The 21,990-nt window shown below is 38.0% G+C and overlaps 1 protein-coding gene across 11 annotated transcripts in view; it reads left to right on the top strand.

Moving 5' to 3' along the window:
• The window catches only part of jbug (filamin-type immunoglobulin domains fbug), a 229,773-nt gene that overhangs the window by 190,159 nt on the left and 17,624 nt on the right, over nt 1-21,990 (top strand). For all 11 annotated transcript variants that reach the window (XM_067774779.1, XM_067774781.1, XM_067774778.1 and 8 more), the window contains 2 exons: nt 15,878-16,889; nt 18,076-18,296. In XM_067774779.1, the coding sequence (XP_067630880.1) occupies nt 15,878-16,889; nt 18,076-18,296 (1,233 nt within the window). The remainder of the gene's footprint in view (nt 1-15,877; nt 16,890-18,075; nt 18,297-21,990) is intronic.

The following is a 21,990-nucleotide window of genomic DNA, read 5'->3' as shown; positions in this document are numbered from 1 at the left end:
TCTCGCTTTCTCTACTTTTATCTTCCTTTGTTGTTTTTATTTTGTTGCTCATTTGTTCTATTGGGTCTCCGCTTCAAGCCGCTATCTCCGCACGATGTGCAGTCGCCGTCTTCAATTCCCGTGGTTATCTTTGCAGAAGCAGGGAGGCCACGCGTGGGTTGACAGAGGTCCTTATGGGAGTCTGTGTTCAGAGCCAGAATACGGCGTTAGTCAGGAGTCGTCTCAACTGAGCCTGCACCACCAACTTAATGGCGACGTGCTTCGAACGTACTTGAACACCTGCCAAGGTTTTAACGAGACGGAGACGATGCCGATATTAACCTACCAGCCGTTTCGGCAAGGTGTCACCCTTGCTTATTAAGGTAGTAGCCTATCGTCATCGCCAGCCCGTAGCAATCAGTTCATAATCATATTTCCAGTTTTGGTCAACAGGATCTTACTGGTCTCGATCCTGTGGATGCTTGATGGGGTATTTTAGGGCGGCATCCTATCGCCCTTCCACCGGAACTTTGGGATGTGCTGCCCTTAGAGCAACACATTCCCATTTTTCCACTGGATTGCTCGTTTTGGTTCGCCCTGAGTACTTAATTCACTCAGTACCTCCCGTCTTGTGGGAAGCGTTCCTTTATCCACCACCTGAGGAGGCGCCCGGTAGGCGACCGATACCCCCGCGGGGAAAGTTAAAGTTAAGTTAAGGTTAAAGTTAAAGTTAAAGTTAAATTCAAAGTTAAAGTTAAAGTTAAAGATAAAGTTAAATTTAAAGTTAAACTTAAAGTGAATGTTAAAGTTAAAGCGAAAGTTAAAGTTAAAGTTAAAAATAAAGTTAAAGTTAAAGTGAAAGTTAAAGTTAAAATTAAAGTTAAAGTTAAAGTAAAAGTTAAAGTTACAGTCAAAGTTAAAGTTAAGGTTAAAGTTAAAGTTAAAGTTGAAGTTAAAGTTAAAGTTCAAGTTAAAGTTAAAATTAAAGTTAAAGTTAAAGTTAAAGTTAAAGTTAAAGTTAAAGTTAAAGTTAAAGCTAAAGTGAATGTTAAAGTTAAAGCAAAAGTTAAAGTTAAAAATAAAGTTAAAGTTGAAGTTAAAGTTAAAGTTAAAGTTAAAGTTAAACTTAAAGTTAAAGTTAAAGTTACAGTGAATGTTAAAGTTAAAGAGAAAGTTAAAGTTAAAGTTAAAAATAAAGTTAAAGTTAAAATGAAAGTTAAACTTAAAGTCAAGGTTAAAGTTAACGTTAAAGTTTTTTTTTTTTTTTTTTTTGTGTTTCGTGGAAGGAGGAAATGCTTTATGCACTGACCGGGATATTTAAGCCTCACTGCGAGACTCTCCGAGTGTAGGACTCCCTTCTTCCATGAAGGCCTACCCACTAAAACCTAACCTCCCACGGCCCGCGCAAATCCCCGTACCTGGGACCGCGTTTAGCATTACTTCGGGTACGGGTGCGCGCTACGTGAGCTCTATGGCTACTCTCACGCTAATGGGCTAGGCGTCCGTCTTCTCGTTTACTGGTAAGTATATGCCTCACATATGTGCTGACCGTATCCCATCTGTCTCTTCGACAGGTCATGTTATTGATGACACTGCCCGGGGATAGGTCGCCAAGTACCTCTTCTACCCTCCTTCGCTGATGGGAGAAGTGCCTGCATTCGAAGAAGGTGTGGCGTACATCGTCTATTTCCCCACAGTACAGACAGCTCGGGCTATCAACCTTACCCATTCTGTGTAGGTATTTGCGGAAGTAACCATGTCCCGTTAGAAACTGGGTCAGGTAAAAGTCTACCTCTCCGTGCGGTCGCTTCAACCATGGATCAAGTTCAGGGATTAGTTCCCTAGTCCACTTTCCTACGATGCTGTTGCTCCACTGATCTTGCCAACGTCGGATCGATTCTTCTCGCGCCTGCATGGCAACAGCAGCTCTACTTGCTTGCGATCCGTTGTCATATATTGTTTTTCTTTCCTCAACGAGAAGATATATCGGTATGGTTCCCGCAACGACCAGGACAGCTTCAGCTGATACCGTGCGGTAAGCCGAAGATATTCGCAGCGCCCCTCTGCGTTGGACCGAGGTGAGGGCGACTCGGTTCTTCCGGTATTTCATTGCGTCCGCCCAGATTTCTGCACCATATAAGAGTATAGAATCCGAGGCTGATGCAAGCAACTTCCTTGTGCATGGCTTTGGGCCACCTGTGTTTGCCATTAATCTACTCAACTGCGCTATTATGCGCGCAGCTCTTTCGCAGGTCCCTCGTATGTGATCCGAGAAGTTGAGTTTGCTGTCTAACCTCACTCCCAGATATTTCGTTGAAGCGAGTGTTTCTATTGGCTGGTCCCCAACCATCATGTTCCTGGTAGTGGGAATACGTCTCTTTGTGAGGATGACGATCTCCGTTTTGGCTGTTGCTAACTGAAGACCGTGCTCAGCCATCCACCTATTTACATTACGCATGACCTGGTTTAATTTTAGCTGTGCCAGCTCGCAGGTTGGTGCTGTTATCACAGCTGCCACGTCGTCTGCAAATGCAACGAGGAAGGTGCTTTCTGGCATGTCTAATCGAAGAAGACTGTCGTAAGTTATATTCCAGAGATCGGGACCTAGTACCGAACCCTGGGCTGCTCCACCTGTTATTTTTACCTTTTTTTGACCGTGAGTACTTTCATATATTAGATACCTCTCTCTTAGGTAGTCCCTTAAAATTTCTAACAAATATTGCGGTACTTTGAAAGTGCTTTCTAGTGCCTCAAGCATGTCCTCCCACCTAGCTGAGTTAAAAGCGTTTTTGACGTCCAGCGTGACCAGCAACACTATAGGTCTTGCTCTGTGGCCCGCTGTCTCGGCTTTCTTGACTGCGTCTATAACTTCTGCTATGGGATCTATTGTAGAGTGCCCCCTCCGAAAACCATGCTGTCTGGGCGACAGTCCTCCGGCGTCCTGTAACGCTCTGGTGAGGCGTTGCTTCAGGAGACTCTCCATCAATTTTCCTGCTGTGTCCAACATACATAGGGGACGGTAGGATGATGGAGAGCTGGGATCTCCTTTCCCTTTTGGAATGAGAACCAGTCGTGCTGTCTTCCATATGGTGGGGAAAACTCTTTCTTCGAGACATTTGTTGTACATGTGCAACATAAGTTCTGGGCAGTCGTTTGCAGCTAGTCTAATTGCCTCTGCGGGTATTCCGTCGGGCCCAGATGCTTTCCTAGGTTTCATAGTTCGCACGGCAGTTTTAAGCTCTTCTTCTTGGAATGGTTCCACGTTGCGATCTTCATGGGTAACGTACCCGCCCTCCCTAGGCAGTTGGGTGGGAAACAGGCCATCCACAATGTTCCTTATTTGGTTCTCGTCCATCAGCTGGTTTGGCGGACGGAACTTCTTCATTACTATCTTATATCCCTGCCCCCATGGGTCTCGATCCACTTCCTCGCAAAGCGCTTTCCAGCACTTAAGCTTGCTTTGCTTAATGGCAGCATTAAGAGCTTTCTTCGCTCCTTTGTACGCTTCCGACTTTTCTAGAGCCTCAGGCCTGCCGCGCGCGCGAGTTGCTAGCCTTCGCATCCTGTGGCATATTTTCCGCAGCTCCGCGATTTCGCTATTCCACCAGTATACCTGCTTTTTACCCCTCCACACTCCCCTCCGTGGCATAGAGAGGTTGCAAGCGTGGCGAAGACAGCTCATTGTCTTTTCAACCGTCTCTTCCGTCGGACTGGAGTTGTTGATTATCCGTCGGGCATCCCCCAGTACTGATGCGGAGAACGTGGCAGAGTCGACCTTGGATGCGTCCCATGCTTTTGTTCTGCGTGGCCCGTTCGGAATCTGCCTCTGACCGGGATCGTTTAGGTGGAAAGTGATGTAGTTGTGATCGCTGCCAGTCAGATCCTCTATGACTCTCCATCCAGCAGCGGTCAGCAGCAGGCTTTCTGACACTAGTGTTACATCGGGGATCGAGTATCCAAAGCCTGGCCGTCGGTATGTAGGGGTCGTACCAGTGTTAAGCACGTTCAAACCGAGCCTGGCTGCCATCTCAAGGACTAACCTTCCACGGGTGTTAGTCTGCGGCATTCCCCATTCGACGGCTCTTGCGTTAAAGTCTCCCGCCACAACCAGGTTACTAGTTAAGTCCCTCAGGTCGTCTTCAATAAGTTCAAGCTTCTCCCTGAACGTTTGAATGGGATCATTCGGGGACAAGTAGCAGCTTACTATTGTGGTATTATTCGTAGTTAGGCGGACGTAGCCTTGTCCGGCAACACGGTTCACAATATTGGCGTTTGCATCTGTCATCCAGATTGCGGCGGTGCCGGTGTTGTCTATATGCCAATCATTTCGGGCTCTATAGGGTTCGCTGATGATAACGCTGTTAGCTTTATGGTCTAAGACCAACTGTTGTAGTAGCTCATCAGCAAGTCTGCTCCGGTTTAGGTTGCCTTGGATAAAACTAATCACTATTGAATTGAGACTTTGGCCTTTGCAACAGCGAGTGCCGCTCTGAAAATGCTGCATGCTCCAGATCCAGGGACATGATCGAGCTTCTGTGTATTACACAGGTAACATTTTGGAGCTGCGGTACAGGCCGAAGCTTTGTGGCCGCTTTGCCCACACTTCCAGCAGGCGTTACTCCTGTCTGGACCCTTGCATTCTGCCTTCCGGTGTCCGTAGCCGAGACACCTAAAGCAGCGTTGTACTTCTGCTCGCTGTCTGATTCGGCACTGTATCCATCCGATAGGAATTTTACCTTTCTTTAGTAGGGCGTTGCCAATATTCTCGTCCACTTCGACGACCGCCATTTTCTGTTCTCTTTGGTTTGCTGCGAACACAGAGACACGGAGAGGTCTAGTGATTTCTTCTTTTCCGACCTCCCTCCTTATTGCGTCTTGGATTTCTGTTTCAGTTGTGAGACAGTCCATGCCAAGTACTTCCAACTTCATCCGCTTGGAGAGCTGTTGTGCTTCACCGACCTCTCCTACTGCACTACCTATAGCTGCTCTGAAGGCCGTCCGGTCACTGCAGCGCGCCGTTTCAATAAGTACGTTACCAGATTTGGTTTTTCGTACTGACCGTACCACCGTACCTGTGTCATTAGGGCGGATCTGGCCGCGTATGGCCCCTAGTACCTGGGCATAGCTTTTGCCTTCCACAGGTTTTACCACGAAAGTTGCTGCTTGTCTCCTCTTTCTCGCCCGTTTTTGAGCTTTAGGAGCTTGGACGTTAAAGTTAAGGTTAAAGTTAGAGTTAAAATTAAAGTTAAGGTTAAAGTTAAAGTTAAATTTAAAGTTAAAGTTACAGTTAAAGTTAAAGTTAAATTTAAAGTTAAAATTAAAGTTAAATTTAAAGTTAAAGTTAAAGCTAGAGTTAAAGTGAATGTTAAAGTTAAAGTTAAATTTAAAAATAAAGTTAAAGTTAAATTTAAAGTTAAAGTTAAATTTAAAATTAAAGTTAAAGCTAAAGTTAAAGTGAATGTTAAAGCTAAAGTTAAAAATAAAGTTAAAGTTAAATTTAAAGTTAAAGTTAAATTAAAGTTAAGGTTAAATTTAAAGTTAAAGTTAAAGTTAAATTTAAAGTTAAAGTTAAAGTTAAAGTTAAAGTTAAAGTTAAAGTTAAAGTGAATGTTAAAGTTAAAGTCAAATTTAAAGTTAAAGTTAAAGCTAAAGTTAAAAATAAAGTTAAAGTTAAAATGAAAGTTAAACTTAAAGTCAAGGTTAAAGTTAAAGTTAAGGTTAACGTTAAAGTTAAGGTTAAAGTTAAAGTTAAAGTTAAAATTAAAGTTAAGGTTAAAGTTAAAGTTAAAGTTAAAGTTACAGTTAAAGTTAAAGTTAAATTTAAAGTTAAAATTAAAGTTAAATTTAAAGTTAAAGTTAAAGCTAGAGTTAAAGTGAATGTTAAAGTTAAAGCTAAATTTAAAAATAAAGTTAAAGTTAAAGTTAAATTTAAAATTAAAGTTAAAGCTAAAGTTAAAGTGAATGTTAAAGTTAAAGTTAAAAGTAAAGTTAAAGTTAAATTTAAAGTTAAAGTTAAAGTTAAATTAAAGTTAAGGTTAAATTTAAAGTTAAAGTTAAAGTTAAATTTAAAGTTAAAGTGAATGTTAAAGTTAAAGTTAAATTTAAAGTTAAAGTTAAAGCTAAAGTTAAAGTGAATGTTAAAATTAAAGTTAAAGTTAAAGTTAAAGTTAAATTTAAAGTTAAAGTTAAATTTAAAGTTAAAGTTAAAGTTAAATTTAAAGTTAAAGTTAAAGCTAAAGTCAAAGTGAATGTTAAAGTTAAAGTTAAAGTTAAAGTGAATGTTAAAGTTAAAGTGAAAGTTAAAGTTAAAAATAAAGTTAAAGTTAAAGTGAAAGTTAAATATTAACTTCTCATTTATTCAATAAAAGTAAAAAATTTGTTTTCTTATCGGTCACCACGCTTAAAAAGGTTAACTTGAATTAATATCAAAGAAAAAACTTGAATTAATATCAAAGAAAACAAAATGTTGCATAAATATTATAATTGCATAAGTTGATAATATGCAATAGCTGTACCGCGGCAGTCCCCGAGTGCCACACGTCCTTTTTTCTTTTTTTTTTTTTGTACTTTTACTTCGAGTGTTAATAAAATATATAAAAAAACGTATTTACTAGCATCTGGCGTTTAAAATTTCTCGCTCATCGCAATTCCCTGATTTCGGGTAACGGCACTTAATACGCTCTCTTTAAAAACTTATGAAATTGGACTTTGACTGTAATGGCTTATAGCCAAAGATTTAACAGTGGATATGAGCTTTTAGCGACGATGTTTGCTTAGCTGCGGAGTGTTATTCAGTCTCAATTTACGAAACATGCCCGTTGGCTCTAGGCATAGAATAGCGAATTGGTCCTGTGACGAGAACTGCGTTCGAGTATGTGATTGCTATTGTCAGAAGCATGATTGCGAATGGGTGACGTCATTTTTAATTCATCACGGTGATTTCTAACAAACCCTCACTGGAGTTTACTGTGATTTTCAGTCGCTGTGACGAAATAACAGGTACAAGAATGTTTGGCAAATTCAAGAGTAAGGAAACAGCGTTGTAAACGACGTTTCTTTTTAATGTTATAGTCGTAGGTTATGTGGCTTTGGTGGAGTGATAACTCGGTTCAACTACTCTACAATAGCGTATAAAGGTTTCCGTGGAAGTGAAGTCATCTCATCCTTCAGCCCTGTTTATTTCAGCAGCTCAATATTAAATATATGTAGCTTTACGTATCTGCTTAAAAATGTTAGGAGGTATGTATTCTTCTCACACGATTTGGCTACAGCTTTAGTATTGAATTACTTTTTAATAAGTAAATTTATCGAAAAGTATTGTACACTTTTTTGAATTAGGCCATCTCCTGGAGGCTGGCACCCCAAAACTCTTTTTTTTTATAAAAACTATATATGTGGTTTGTGTACCCAATGTAAGCTCAGGATAACTCGCCCTTTTTTTCGTTACCCCATTCTTGGAAAAAGCTACCGTAAAAATTATGTCCAAGTTGAAAACCTCCAAAACAAAAATGCAAAGTTTTTGCTTTTTTTTACTGTAGTTTGTTTTCCCAAGGTAAGCGCAGGATACCTCCCACTGCCTCTTTTGTCGCTAGTCCACCCTTGGAAAAAATTATCGTAACGAAGCTGAAAACCACCCAAATCAAAAAAAATGCAAAATTATTGTTATGACACTATGGCTTGTTTGGCCAAAAGGAGCCCAGGGTGGCCCAATCAATTTTTTGTCGCCAAGGTACAATTGAAAAAAATATTAACAGCAAAGAGCAAAAAAACAAAAAGCAAAAAGGTCAAGCTGTGTGAACTGGCACCCCAAAATACGTTTTTTTTTTTTATAAAAATGTGTGATTCGTCTGCCCAAGAACAGCTCATTCATAATTTCCCTAGCCCAAGCTTAAATAAAAATTATAGTAAAGAATTATGCGACTTGAACCCCTTAATCAAAAAAATCAAAATAATTTTTTTACAAGGTGGCTCGTTGCCCCAGGATAGTCCATGTTTGTATAGCTAACCCACTCTAGAAAAAAAAACCGAAACAATTTTCAAAAACGGGTGAAGCCGGCACCCGAATTGCGAACTTATTAATAAATTACTTCTCAACAATCACCGCATTATCGGGTCTTGAAAAATACCGGGATCCCTGGATTAACTCAACTTAAAAATTGTTTCCAATAAAACGTATATAAATAGTTCCACTCATTTCCATACATAACTTTTTGCCACCAAATCAGCTTATTTGCCCCAAAGTGCAATGTTCAGCTACGGTACAATCCTAGTTAAAAATATTTCAAATCATCTCTTCATCGTCAACAACAGAAGAAAACGTGTCTATTGTTGTTGTCTACTGCGCTAGCCTTTGCAGTTCAAGTACCTAATAAAATTACTTTCGCATTTGCTTCCCTATTCTACTTTACATTCGCATACATAAATTTTTGCTTTGCTTGTACATCTTTCCTTTAGGTACCCTAACTCAGAGTAGATGCGCTGGTGTTTGTGCGTTTATGTGTGTTTGAGTAAACACCTAGCTCGGTAGCCACAAATTCATTAATCCTGTCTATAGTTATATTGCCACTATATTATGAATGAATTGGTTTAAGTTTATTGCCGCAACACTAATGGCCGGCCACATCATCGTTTGATCAAGTTTGATAAGTTCGTAAGTGCAACAGAAGCAGCAGCAGCAAGTGCAGGAACAGCAGTTATCCGACATCTTAAAAACTTCGATAAATTAGTTTGATAACTTTAAAGGCATTAAAATTCTTTGTAAATATATTGAGTGGTGGTTTTGAGGGTTGCTAAGTAAGTAAGATTACATTTATTTGGTACTTTCAGTGAAAGAAACTAAATCATAAACCTCCATTGAATTAAAAAGTGTAATTTTATTTATAATTTGTACGTTGGCTCCGTTTCCTTCTTCTTGAATACGCAAGCTAAAGCAAGACCCGTGATACCTTTGTATTCCTTATTTTTTCTCTATTTTCCTGTTCTTTTTCCTTTCCTCTTCTCTCCTTTCCATCCCTTTCATTTCCTTTCCTTTTTTTCCTTTCTCTTCGTTTTCTTCCCTTCCTCCCCTTTCATTAATTTTCCTTTGATTTCCTTTCCCCTCCTTTCTACTCCATTTCTTTCCTTTCCATACTTTTCTTTTTTCCCTTCCTTTCCTTCTCTTTTTCCTTTCCTTCCCTCTCCTTTTCTTTTTGCGTATCCCCAGTCGCGCATCAGTCGCTACCATTATTATTTTTTATTTTGTTTACTTTTATGTTAGTTTATTTAAATTTGTATTACTTAATTTAATTTAATTTAATTTATTTTACTTTAATTTAATTTAATTTTATTTATTCTTATTTTATTTTAATCTATTTTATTATATATTTTTTGATTTTAATTTAATATGTTTCATTTTATTTTATTTTATTTATTTTAATTTTTTATTTCATTTTATTTTGTTTTGTTTGTAGTTTATTTTATTTTAGTTGATTTTATTATATTTTATGTTATTTTATTTCATTTTATTTTATTTATTTCATTTAATTTCGTTTAATTTAGTTTTATTTTATTTTTTCTCCTTGAGAAAACTTGTCGATGATAATATAATCGCTTAGACCTTAGAATAATGGTTTGGCCGTAAAAAGGGTGCAAAGTTTTGAACTTGGCTATTCATATATATGTAAATGATTCACATACCAATTATAATCGGTTAGATCAAATAGACTCAGTATTATAATGATTTAAAAAACCCCAATCCCTGGAATAAGGAAAACGGTCTAAAAATTGTCTTGATATGATATAAAACATGCTCTGAAAGTAGTCCCAAAAACAATTCCGTATTGTTTCGGAATTAATCACGATATTATTTTTAGAGCAGTCCTGAAAATGATACAAAATTGTTTTTGTGTGATTCCGAAAAAAACCGAAAGCAATACTGAACAGAATATTCCTTATAATGATCACCAAATTATCCTGAAGAAGTAATTCAAAATATTTCCGAAACGAACTGGTCACGATGAATTATCGGGAAACTAACCGTAACGAATCCTGAACAGATCTTGAAAACAACTTAGATATTGATGTATATTGGTATATTGGAACGATCAACCAAACAAGATAAGTCAACTTAGATATTCCTTATATTACCTCAACAACAATCACGAAACTATCCCGATATATTTCGAAAGCAATTTCAAAATAGTACCTAAACGATTCACAGATGAAATCAAAATGATGAGATGGTATATTTTTCTCTAATTTCTTAAATCTCGACTTATATGACATTGGTCATTGCCAATTATGTTCATTGGCAGTGACGGCGACACCGGTTCATTTCCAAACCAAATTTGGCAAAGGATGACCGAAAACAGTTACAATTAAAAAAAAAATACCACCCAGTCGAAACATCAACAATCAAGGGTTTTTTTCTTTATTTTAAATTCAGAAAAATCCACCACCTTATTTGCTAAGTAAAATATACGGCACCTCTATTGTAATTTTTTCTCTCCATAAATTTTTTTCAAATTCAAACAATTGAATTAGTTTATTCCCCAAATCTCATAGCAAATTGATTCTTAGTTTAAATCGGAGTATGGCAACACTGTTCTCATTCATGGTACCTAAGAACTCCCATTGACCAATTAAATGACTTTCATTCATTATTTTACTGCAAAATTTAAAGCTTTCACAGAATTAATCTCTACCACAACTATGCAGAGTACAGAATACCGTTATACGATTAAAAAGTGATTTCATGCAGATAGAAAACAAAAAAACAAGACCAATTTATTAGGAATGGTATGGAGAGATGGAACAAGTATTTTACTTTCCTATTTTTTGCAACAGTAAACAACTTAAATGCTAAAAAAAGTAGACACTTAAACAGTGAAAAAGGCTTAAAGATTATTATAAGAATAAAGGAGTGACTTGCAATACCAAGGAACCATGTACCTTGCTGCAAAGCAGAAAGGGCGGTGGTTGCGGGCCAAGAAGAGCTTAATTGTTTATTAATATAGAGGGAGGTAACGATAAGACTTCAGCCTTCTTGGAGATTATGAAGGAAGCTAACATTGCGACTGCAGTTGTCCCCGAGAAAATTAAGCGAGTGACAAAGCAGACCCTGACTGTGGCGCTAATATAATTCCATATACACCACTATCATCCTTCGTTTCAGCGGAGTGCACAAGCGGTTATAGAAACGTTCAGATCTCCAAAAGCAAGGCGCAAGCGCATGAATTGAGGCGGCGGATAGCGCACTGCTTCCCACGATGCCAAAGTCCAAAATATTGTTCCAATGGGTGGGTAAGTCAAAAGACGCGCTGAAACTGTTGCAGCGACAGAACCTGAATGTACCGACAGCGGTACTGGAATGTATTTCTGGTATCTCGACAAACGGAGTAGGGACAAACCTACGTTCTGCGAATAAACAAGAAAAGGAGACGGAGATGCTGCTGGAGGATAAACAGCACAATGATGCCTATAGTCTGACAGTTAAACTATCAACACAATAAAGTGATGTTGAGCGACTACCTCTCTTTTCTTCAGGAGGACTTTTTCGATATGATGGTGATGGCTTTTAACTGAAGACGCAACAATTCGGTGTTTATCTTACCTCTAAAGCGATAAGGCTTTTGGCCCACGGTTGGCATACTAACAGGGAAATCAAAGCGGCCCATGCTTATAAATAATGCCCCGCCAGTGGCAGCGGATGTAGGAAACGTAGGATGTCTGATGAAACAGCGAAGCACGGACCCGGCTTGTGGAGGTAGTTGTCAGATCTTAAGGCAAAAATTAAGCTGGATCGTATGAAATTTCTAGAGTTCGCCAAGAGGAAAGAGTAATTTTTTTAAAAAAGCTCCTAGTTGGACAGTCAATATAGGGTCTTCCACCTTAAGTGCAAACACTAGACGCTGATACTTGAAAAAGTACAAAATTCTGGGCTTTTGTTGGGAATGTATTGTCACGGATATTAGCATCCCTAAGCTATACCATCACTAAGGCGATGCTAAGCGATGTTAACGTCAATAATCAAATCATGTATACACATATATAAGGCAGCCGAGAGATGTCGCACACAGATGCATTTACTTATACGGCTATGTGCGCGAGAGACTGTAAACTACAAACATTCACATCAATAATTCAATCTTTATGTGTTTACATAAACGAATAAATAATTGCGTCTACACATATGTACGTATACGTATATCTTATCTCAGTGGTCACAAGAGAGGGCAATAATTTGTGCACGTAGTTGTGGCTGGCGATTTTGTAGCCGAAACAACTAGTAACTTCTGGAAATCGAAGAGCCTAGAAGTATGCAGCATAAACTATAAAAGCGGTGCAGGCGAGTAAGAAGTAATTCAGTTTGATTTGAATTGTCAAGCAGTTACGAGTAAGACGATATCTAGCGAGCAATACCAGTATTATTTTGATTAGTGGAGTTTCATTTGAGCTATCAGTTTGGTTATTAAGCTATTCGTTGCACAGTTTGAGTGTTATTGTGAAGCATTTTAATAAAGGCCATTTTTCCATTATTCAATATTGGAGTTATCTATTCAACAGTTTAGCGATACGAACCTAGCAAAAGGGGCAAATAAGAGGATTTGCAGCAAATTCGTTACAATTGGTGTCAGAAGAGGAATTGTTGAATAAATTCCGGAGGACAACAAGGACATGGCAAAGTTCAGTGAATTGAAGATCCAGCAACTGAAAAAGGAGTTGGAGAACCGTGGATTAAATACAACCGGCAATAAGATCGAACTTCAAGCACGGCTACGAGAGGTAATGGAGTCGCAAGGAATTGATGTGGACGAGTTTGTCTTTTATCCTGATAGGGACGAAACAACAACAAAAATTGAAGAGAAAAACGAAACATCGCAGACGGTTACCAGCACAGACTTGAACATGATATTGGCTGCAATATCTGCACAAACATCGACTGTAGCATCAATGTCGTCACAAATGTCATCACAACTGGAAGAGCAGAAGACATATATGGCATCACAACTGGAAGAACAAAAAACGTATATGTCATCTCAACTGGAAGAACAGAAAACGTATATGTCATCTCAACTGGAATCGCAGGAGAACCGTATAACATCGAAGATTGAAGCACAAGAGGCACGAATATCCGAAATGTCGGCACAAATATCAGCGCAGATCTCTGCTCAACTGGAAGAGCAAGAAGGACGTATTTCCTCGAGGTTGGAGGCGCAAGATACAAAAATTTTACAGTTTGAAGAAAAAATCGAGGCCGAGGTGGATGCTTTGAGAGGACGTATCGAGCAGTTGCAACTAAATCGCCCAGCAGTTTCAACGAGTAATCCAAAAGTAAAAACACCTTCCTTTGACGGTTCTGTTCCTTTTCAGGTCTTTAAGCTACAGTTTGAGAAGACCGCAGCAGTGAACCAATGGAATGCTGAAGATAAAGTTGCAGCTCTGTTCGTGGCACTGAAAGGGCCTGCCGCGGAAATCTTACAGACTATCCCAGAGTATGAGCGGAACCACTACGAAACATTGATGAGCGCTTTAGAGAGACGTTACGGAAGCGAGCATAGGAAACAGATATTCCAAATTGAGTTGCAAAACCGCTACCAAAAAGCGAATGAGACATTGCAGGAGTTTGCTTCAGATATTGAAAGATTGGCTCATCTTGCAAATGCAGACGCACCCGTGGAATACACTGAAAGGGTAAAAATCCAGAGCTTCATAAATGGCATACGAGATGTGGAAACGAAGCGGGCTACATATGCGAACCCAAAACTGACATTTGCTGAAACGGTATCACATGCATTGACTCAGGAAACTGCCTCCCTATTAAGTAAACCAGCATATAAGGCTCATCGTGTGGAAGTAGAAAGGCCAGAGTGGGTAGACACAATTTTGGAAGCACTGAAGGGATCTCAACAGAAGAATGCCAGAGTTATTAAATGTTTCAAATGCGGCAACCCAGGTCACATTGCACGTCATTGCGATCTTGGTCCTAATAGTTCCAACAATGTGGGTGGCCGTAAACGCAAAGCTGGCGGAAATGAGCAAGAGCGTGTCGAATGTAAAGAACGAAAACTTGCACCGGCTATTGAATGTCCCGTGATATCTGTGTTGTAAATTGGAAGGAAATCAAGCAGTCTTACCGTCAGAGGGAACGTGGATGGTAAAGAACGTGTACTGACTGTAGATACGGGGGCATCTCATTCCTTGATTCGATCTGATTTGGTCTACAGGAGAGTAAAGTCATTACCTGGAGCAAGGTTGCGTACGGTAACAGGCGAATATAATCAAGTCCAAGGCGAAGTGGTATGTGAGGTATTAATTGGAAAAGTCATGGTTCTACACAAATTCGTTGTGGCGGAGATCGTTGATGAAGTCATATTGGGAGTGGACTTCTTGGTTGACCATGACGTCAGGATCGATATGCGGAGAAAAATTATGCGCTATAAGAACCAGGACATACCACTTAACTTTAGTTTGGAAAAAGGGTTCAGCAGTAATTGGGTACTGGTGGAGAAGACTCGACGAAGGCCACGAAATTCAAAGGTAAAGGTTGATGGAACAAATGGGCCAAACAAATCAAAACCGAAGGTACCTGTGAGAGAAACACTGGCATTAAAAAGCCCTAACGGACGTACTGAAACGAAGAAAGAATGCAAGGGTGGTTTCAAGCCAAGGCACACTACTGTTGTGAAGCGTCGGAACGATACTGATTGTGCAAAGGAAATCCGTCCAGCGCAAGCTCTGCGAAGTAGTTCTTCATTGGTCAAGCAACAGAGTGCGAGGGAACGATTCAGGATAATGAGTAGTAAGATGAAACACAGGTACGACAAAGAAAATAATTCGAAAGGTTTCTTGGCGGGAGATTTGGTAATGTTATACAACCCTCACCGGCGGAAAGGTGTTCCATCCAAATTTCGGTGCAGTGGGGAAGGCCCGTACAAGGTTGTGAAGAAGATCAGTGATACTATCTACCGCATACAAAGCATTGAGAAACCACGGAGTAGAAGAGTGGTACATTTGGCGATGCTAGCAGTGTTTAGATCGAGAGATTTGTCTGATCGGGACGATCAGACTTAGGTGGAGGGCAGTGTCACGGATATTAGCATCCCTAAGCTATACCATCACTAAGGCGATGCTAAGCGATGTTAACGTCAATAATCAAATCATGTATACACATATATAAGGCAGCCGAGAGATGTCGCACACAGATGCATTTACTTATACGGCTATGTGCGCGCGAGAGACTGTAAACTACAAACATTCACATCAATAATTCAATCTTTATGTGTTTACATAAACGAATAAATAATTGCGTCTACACATATGTACGTATACGTATATCTTATCTCAGTGGTCACAAGAGAGGGCAATAATTTGTGCACGTAGTTGTGGCTGGCGATTTTGTAGCCGAAACAACTAGTAACTTCTGGAAATCGAAGAGCCTAGAAGTATGCAGCATAAACTATAAAAGCGGTGCAGGCGAGTAAGAAGTAATTCAGTTTGATTTGAATTGTCAAGCTGTTACGAGTAAGACGATATCTAGCGAGCAATACCAGTATTATTTTGATTAGTGGAGTTTCATTTGAGCTATCAGTTTGGTTATTAAGCTATTCGTTGCACAGTTTGAGTGTTATTGTGAAGCATTTTAATAAAGGCCATTTTTCCATTATTCAATATTGGAGTTATCTATTCAACAGTTTAGCGATACGAACCTAGCAAAAAGGGCAAATAAGAGGATTTGCAGCAAATTCGTTACAGTATGTATGTATGTTGAGAACACATGGGAGGGCATTTTCCGCTTACATGACACGTAAATTCGCTTCAGCATAAGATATATCAATTCAATATTGAATATACTTAGATCTTTCACTTTAAAATTATTCCTATCAAATTTTTTCTTCAAATTCTTTTTATTTCATTTCAGGCTCACCGTGGCACGTTGAAATCATGTCTACACCCGGTCTAACAGCACTGGGCGAATCGACGCGCCTTGTACCCGCTAATACGCCGGCGGTTTTTGAGATACTGCCGCCTCCTGGACAAAGCCTAACGAAAGGCGAGTGCGTGGCAACAGTTTTGACACCAACCAAGTCTAAACTGAATGCCAGAGTCACCCATGAGGCGGCAAATGGTGCTGCACGAATCGAATTTGTACCCACCGAAGTGGGTACACACATTATTGAAGCATCCATAAATGGCACAAAAATAACTGGCGGTCCCTTAATTGCCAAAGTTTACGATGCCAGTCTAATACAAGTTACAGATGTTAATGGTGGTGTTGTCGGACAACCATGTCAATTTCGTGTCGATGCAAGTGCTGCTGGCGAAGGTCAGCTAGAAATATCTATAAATGAAGGCGAAGTACCAAATCATGTACAAGTGGTAGGTGGTGGACGTTGTTTGGTCTCCTTCACACCCGAACAAGCTAAATCACATTTGATCGATATTAAGTTTAATGGCGAAACGGTACGTGGCTGCCCATTTGTATGCGCCGTAGCTGACACATCACGTGTCATGTTGAATCTTTCGAATTTGGAATTGGTACCAGTTAACCGGCCAGCTTCGTTTCATATAACCGTAAGTGGTGGAGGCGCCGCTGAATTGGCGGTGAGTGTACGTGGACCGCATGGTGAATTACCTGTACGAGTTACAGGCGATATACATGCTGGATTTACAGCTGAGTTTACGCCCATTGCAGTGGGTGGACACTCGATCAATGTGGAGTATAATGGTTTTCCAGTGCAGGGTACACCATTCTTGGCGAAATCTTATGATGCTACGAAAGTGGTGGTGGGTAGCGTGTCGCGTGGTACCGTTGGACGTTCGGTGCAATTTTCTGTGGATGCTGGTGATGCAGGCGAGGGTAATTTGGAGATAACAATTTCGGCGAAAGGTCAAAATATACCAACACAAGTGCATCCGCAAGGCAGTGCAAGGTAAATAAAAAGAATTTTTCTCAAGCACTTATAGCTGGGGATCGTAACAGTTATACATTTTGTTACAAGAATTACTTCTCAATTATAATTTTTTGTGTTGCTTCTTTCGTTTAGAAATTAACAGTTACTTTTTAAGCTTTTCATTTCGCTCGGAGAATAATAACAGGATTTCCAGTTTTTTATTTTGCTCGAAAATTCGAATTTCTTAAGTTTTTTTATTTCACTCGGAAAATATCAGTTTCTTTTTTGAGTTCTTTTACTTCCTTCAAAAACTAACAGTTATTTTTCTAGTTTATTTTTTCGTACGTTTATTAGCTATTTTTTAAAATTTTAGGTCTCGCTCGGAGAACAACAGCTTTTTTGAGTTTTTTATTTTGCTTGGGAAATAACAGTTATTTTTCGACATTTTCATTTCACTCGGAAAATAACAGTTTTTTTTAGTTTTTTTTCGCTCAGAGAATAATTATAGATAATGAGAATAATAACAACATTTCCATTTTTTATCTCGCTCGAATATAAGAAGTAATTTCTTGAGTTTTTTATTTCGGTCGGAAAATAACAGTTGTTTGTTTACTTCGGTGCAAAAATAACAGTTCTTTTTCTAGTTTATTTCTTAATTGGAAATATATTAGCTATTTAAAAATTTTTTTTTGAGTATTTATTTTGCTTGGGAAATAATTTTTGTTTCGAGACTTTTATTTCGCTCGGAGAATAACATTTATTTTTCGAAATTTTTGGAATATAAAATCTTTTTTTGAGTTTTGTTTATTTCGTTCGAATATGAGAGTAATTTTGTTAGTTTTTTATTTCACTTAGAGAATTATTTCAATTTTTCAAGTTTTTTATTTCGTTTAGAAAAAAATTTTTATTTTTTGAGTTTGCTACTTTATCCGAGATCTTATTGTTCGCATATTTTACTTCATTCGAAAAGTTATTAGTAAGTTTTGGTTTATTTCTTTCTGCTCAGAAACTTGCACGCCCCTTAAAAAACTCAAAAATAATTCAACAGAACTCCAAAAAACTTTCTATTTTTATAGTAAAACTCAAAAAATAAAAATGAAGCCCCTTAAAGATAGCATTTAAACCTTTATGATTTTTTTGGTTTTCAATTTGAATCAACCACAGTTATGTGAGTTCCTGGTTTATAAAAATCTTTTAAATTTATTATTTTCATCTCTTTTCACAGATTTTCCGTTTCGTTTGTGCCAACTGAGCCGTGTGAACATACTATAAATGTCACATTCAATAAAATGCCTGTGCCTGGTTGTCCTCTAACCGTAAATATCAGTGGCGGCATGTCGGGTCCACAAGTTTCTCTCGGTGGTCCCGGTCCCGTACATCAACCAAATTCTTTTGTTATCAATCACGCTGGCGGTCGTTTGGAAGATATTGAGGTCAATGTTGAAGGTATGTATTCGTTGTGGAGTTAGTGTATAACCCTCTACAAAATTTTATACTCACTTTTTATATATATGTATATGTGTACTAATCTTTTTCGCGTGTATCCTCACCGCACACTTCTCGAAAGTCTTCAGTCACTCACTCATATCCAAATTGGATTTAAGTATTTTTTTTTTTTATTATTTTTTTTATGCACTTATGTCTTTTCAACTTTTATTTTGTGCATATTCGAGCTTTCGGGTTCTCATCGAAATACAATTTTCCTTAAAATAAGTATTCACATTTTCTTAATATAAAATCAATCAGTACTTTTGAGGTATGCAGTAGATAATGATTTTTGATATTTTACGAAATTATCTGCTTTCATAATATGAGATGAATTTGATTGTTCCAAGAAGCTTCTGGGGATCTACTACTATGAGCCCATTCTGCAAAACTAATCAAAAGTACCAATGATGTCCTCTTTGTCCTCCATTTGAACCAATCTCTTTGTCAGTTGAGTACTTCAAATTATTTTAGGCCACCCATAAGTCTAATGTTGAATTGGGTTCTGTTGTTACGATGGCGAGTTTACCCAATCGATAATGGGACTACCACAGGAAAGATTTTCTGACCAATCGAGCCTCTTATTTATGAACTTGTTTTGCTTGCTTACTAGTTTGCAGCTTCCAGGCTCATGTCTTTAGGAATGAGATATTAAAAATATTTTCGAAAAATTTGCTCAAAATGGTTTGTCCACCCTACGACTGTTTTTTTCCATTTAAAATGCACAAAAACTGACTTGCGCATCACGCAGGTCGTAGCACAAGCTCTGCCTGTGTCTCCTCCAAGGGATATATCGAAAAATTTATTTGATTATTGAAAATAGCGAAATAGAAATCGACTGTGCAACTTGCAAGAATCTTAACTGTAGGTCTGAAACATAATTAAATATAATTTTCGAACTTAACTTCGTGCGTTGTAAGGGGCTTAAAGTTCTGAAAAGAAAGCACCTCCTTAGCTAGACAAACGCTGGGTATCAATAATAGCAGAATATCAAAATACTTATGTAAGGTTGTACCTATGGCCCAATTACTCTATAATAAGGCATACCCCTATGATGTCCCAGTGAGGTTCTATAACAGAAGTCATCAGCCATGTAAAAGGAAGGGATTTAGGCGATTATTGCTTACGACCACAGAATTATCGCAGAACGTTCACTCTCACTTCACATTTATTATTACACCCTTTCGTTTAACAAGCAGAGCTGCAACGCCGAAAGAGGTTATTGTTTATTGGCGCATTTCAAAAAACACCTGATACGCAGAATTTTTTAATTTTCTGTGAGACTCAAATAATAAAATAATATTTTTAAAACATATTCAAAAAAAATTGTTTTAGTGTTAAGAAACATGCGTGCATACGCCTTGCCTCGTAGCTCGTTAATAAACGACTACAATGATTTTACTCTTACCAACACGGCAACAGTTTTAATTTTGAAGATCACTGTTTTATAATCACGACCAACTGCAACTTAAACCAATTTTTATACTTCTTTCAAATCAAAAGCGAGTCTCCGGGAATGTAGATAAACAGTAGGCTTGTGGTTGATAGAAACAGATTAGGAAACATTTTTTAATAGTTGGTTGAGATCTTCGATAATTATATTAAATCTATTCCACGACACTTTAATAACTTGTCCTATTTGACAAGGTTCTGTCCGTTTATGACTGAGTGAGATTATCATAGACTGCTCCCAAGCTTTGTTGTAAACTTATTTCGAAACGAATTCCATTATCTGATTTGCAGGGTAGCTTTGGCATATTCCGAATTTATCATGAGCCCATATTGGACTTTGTTAACGTGTTAGAAAAGCATCGTCCGGTTTGGTTAATACGATGCTGAATTTGATCACCAACTATGGCGTTTATATCAAATCCACCCAACCGATATTTTTCATAAGGGTTTGCTAGGTTGTATTTCATTGTTGTCGTTTATTATCTTTAAAAAACTATCTACTGTATACCTCCAAAACGTTCAACCCTGGCAAATGCATGCTTGAATATTCATACAAACATGAAACATACGAAACGTATTAAGCTATTCTGTCTTTAATTAATGTCCTCTAATTGCATGCTATATCATGTATCAACAATCGGATGGAAGCTGAAAGTATTTCATGTGATCTCACGTCAGCAACCATTATTACGTTAAGCAAAAAATATATAGATAACTGCATAGAAGAGGGCCAAGCCTATGGTGGATTCTTTATTTTAACTTTTTTCAAAAATCTTCTATCTTAGAATTTCAGTGAAGAAAGGGCTATCTCAAAATCTCCAAACAATTCCAAAATAGGGCTTTCTTCTATCGAATTCTGAGTAGAATATTAAAAAAGAGAAAGAAGTTCTTTAAGTAACGGCAGAAGACATAGGGCTATCCTTGACTCAGTCATTGATATCTTCCAAACTATTTCAATATGCATTTCTTTTTGTATTCTTTAATATTTGTTATTTTAAGGAGCGGAAATCCCTCCTATTACTTCTCTCCTAAGATCTCACAATGGATAACCTTTCCTTTTCAGTAATAGTTCAAAATCTCAGTCTAGATTACATTATTCTACAACCAAATAGTCCCAAGCAATTCCGAAATTATTTTGAACTAGAGCCGAAAATATTTCTTAATCCCTTTGAAAATACTGCATACACAATCCACAAATGGCTCGATATAGGCACCAAATCGTCCGAAACTGTTCCGGAAAAGTATCGAATTTATTATGAAGCTACAGAAGTCCCTAAGGGATCTTGAACTTAATTTCCAAAAGGTCCCAAAATATTCAAAGTATCCCAAAACATCCACTTATTATTTGAGAGCAGCCCCAAACTTATACGGCTATAATCTCTAAATTATCCCAAAAATTATTCCGAACCTGAACTATTTTGGTCCCGAAATTGCCTTGAGCACATTGCGAAATAGTCCGCAATAGTCCTAAAACTATTACAAAAGAATTCCCAAAAAAATTTCTGAAGTTATCCTGACCTTAATGCCGAAACGCTCCCAAACAGTTTTGAAACTATATCAAAACAAACCCGAGCTATCTCGAAGCCCATCCCAAAATATTCTCGAAATTATCACGAATATTATTATAAAGCCGATGAACCGTAGTATTTCCAAAATTACCTAGAACACAATTGCGAAATGATTCCGAAATAAATCCGATATAGTACTGCAATGATCTTAAAATCAAGCCTGAAAACATGCCGAAAAGACTCAATGCTCCCGAAACAGTCCTAAAACTATCCTAAAACCAAAATTTTTCAAAAACGTTGCGGCAATAAATCCAAAATTTTGGAGAAACTGTTCTAAAAAAATATCAAAATCCCAAGATTATCCAAAACTAATCCCTAAACAGTTACAAGATATTCCCGACATGATGCCGAAAACAATTCTGCAATTATCCAAAAAAACACGCTAATTTTCCCGAAGTCAATCCCAAAATGATCCGGAAATATGGTAGATATTAACTCAAACTTAATCCAAAGCTCAGCCGTTAGAGTCACGAAATGGTCAAGAACACAATTCCAAAAACGGCTACGAAATGACGCCAACATAGTGTCGAAAACCATACCCAAATGATCCAAAAATACGATATAGTTCAAAAATAGACCTTTAAAAAATACGAAAGTCTCCCCAGGTGTTCCTGAAATAATTTTAAAATAGACAC

This window comes from Eurosta solidaginis, chromosome 3 (genome assembly GCF_040869045.1).
Source record: "Eurosta solidaginis isolate ZX-2024a chromosome 3, ASM4086904v1, whole genome shotgun sequence".
In the NCBI taxonomy this organism is placed as follows: domain Eukaryota; kingdom Metazoa; phylum Arthropoda; class Insecta; order Diptera; family Tephritidae; genus Eurosta; species Eurosta solidaginis.
This window is presented reverse-complemented; position numbering and strand designations above follow the sequence as displayed.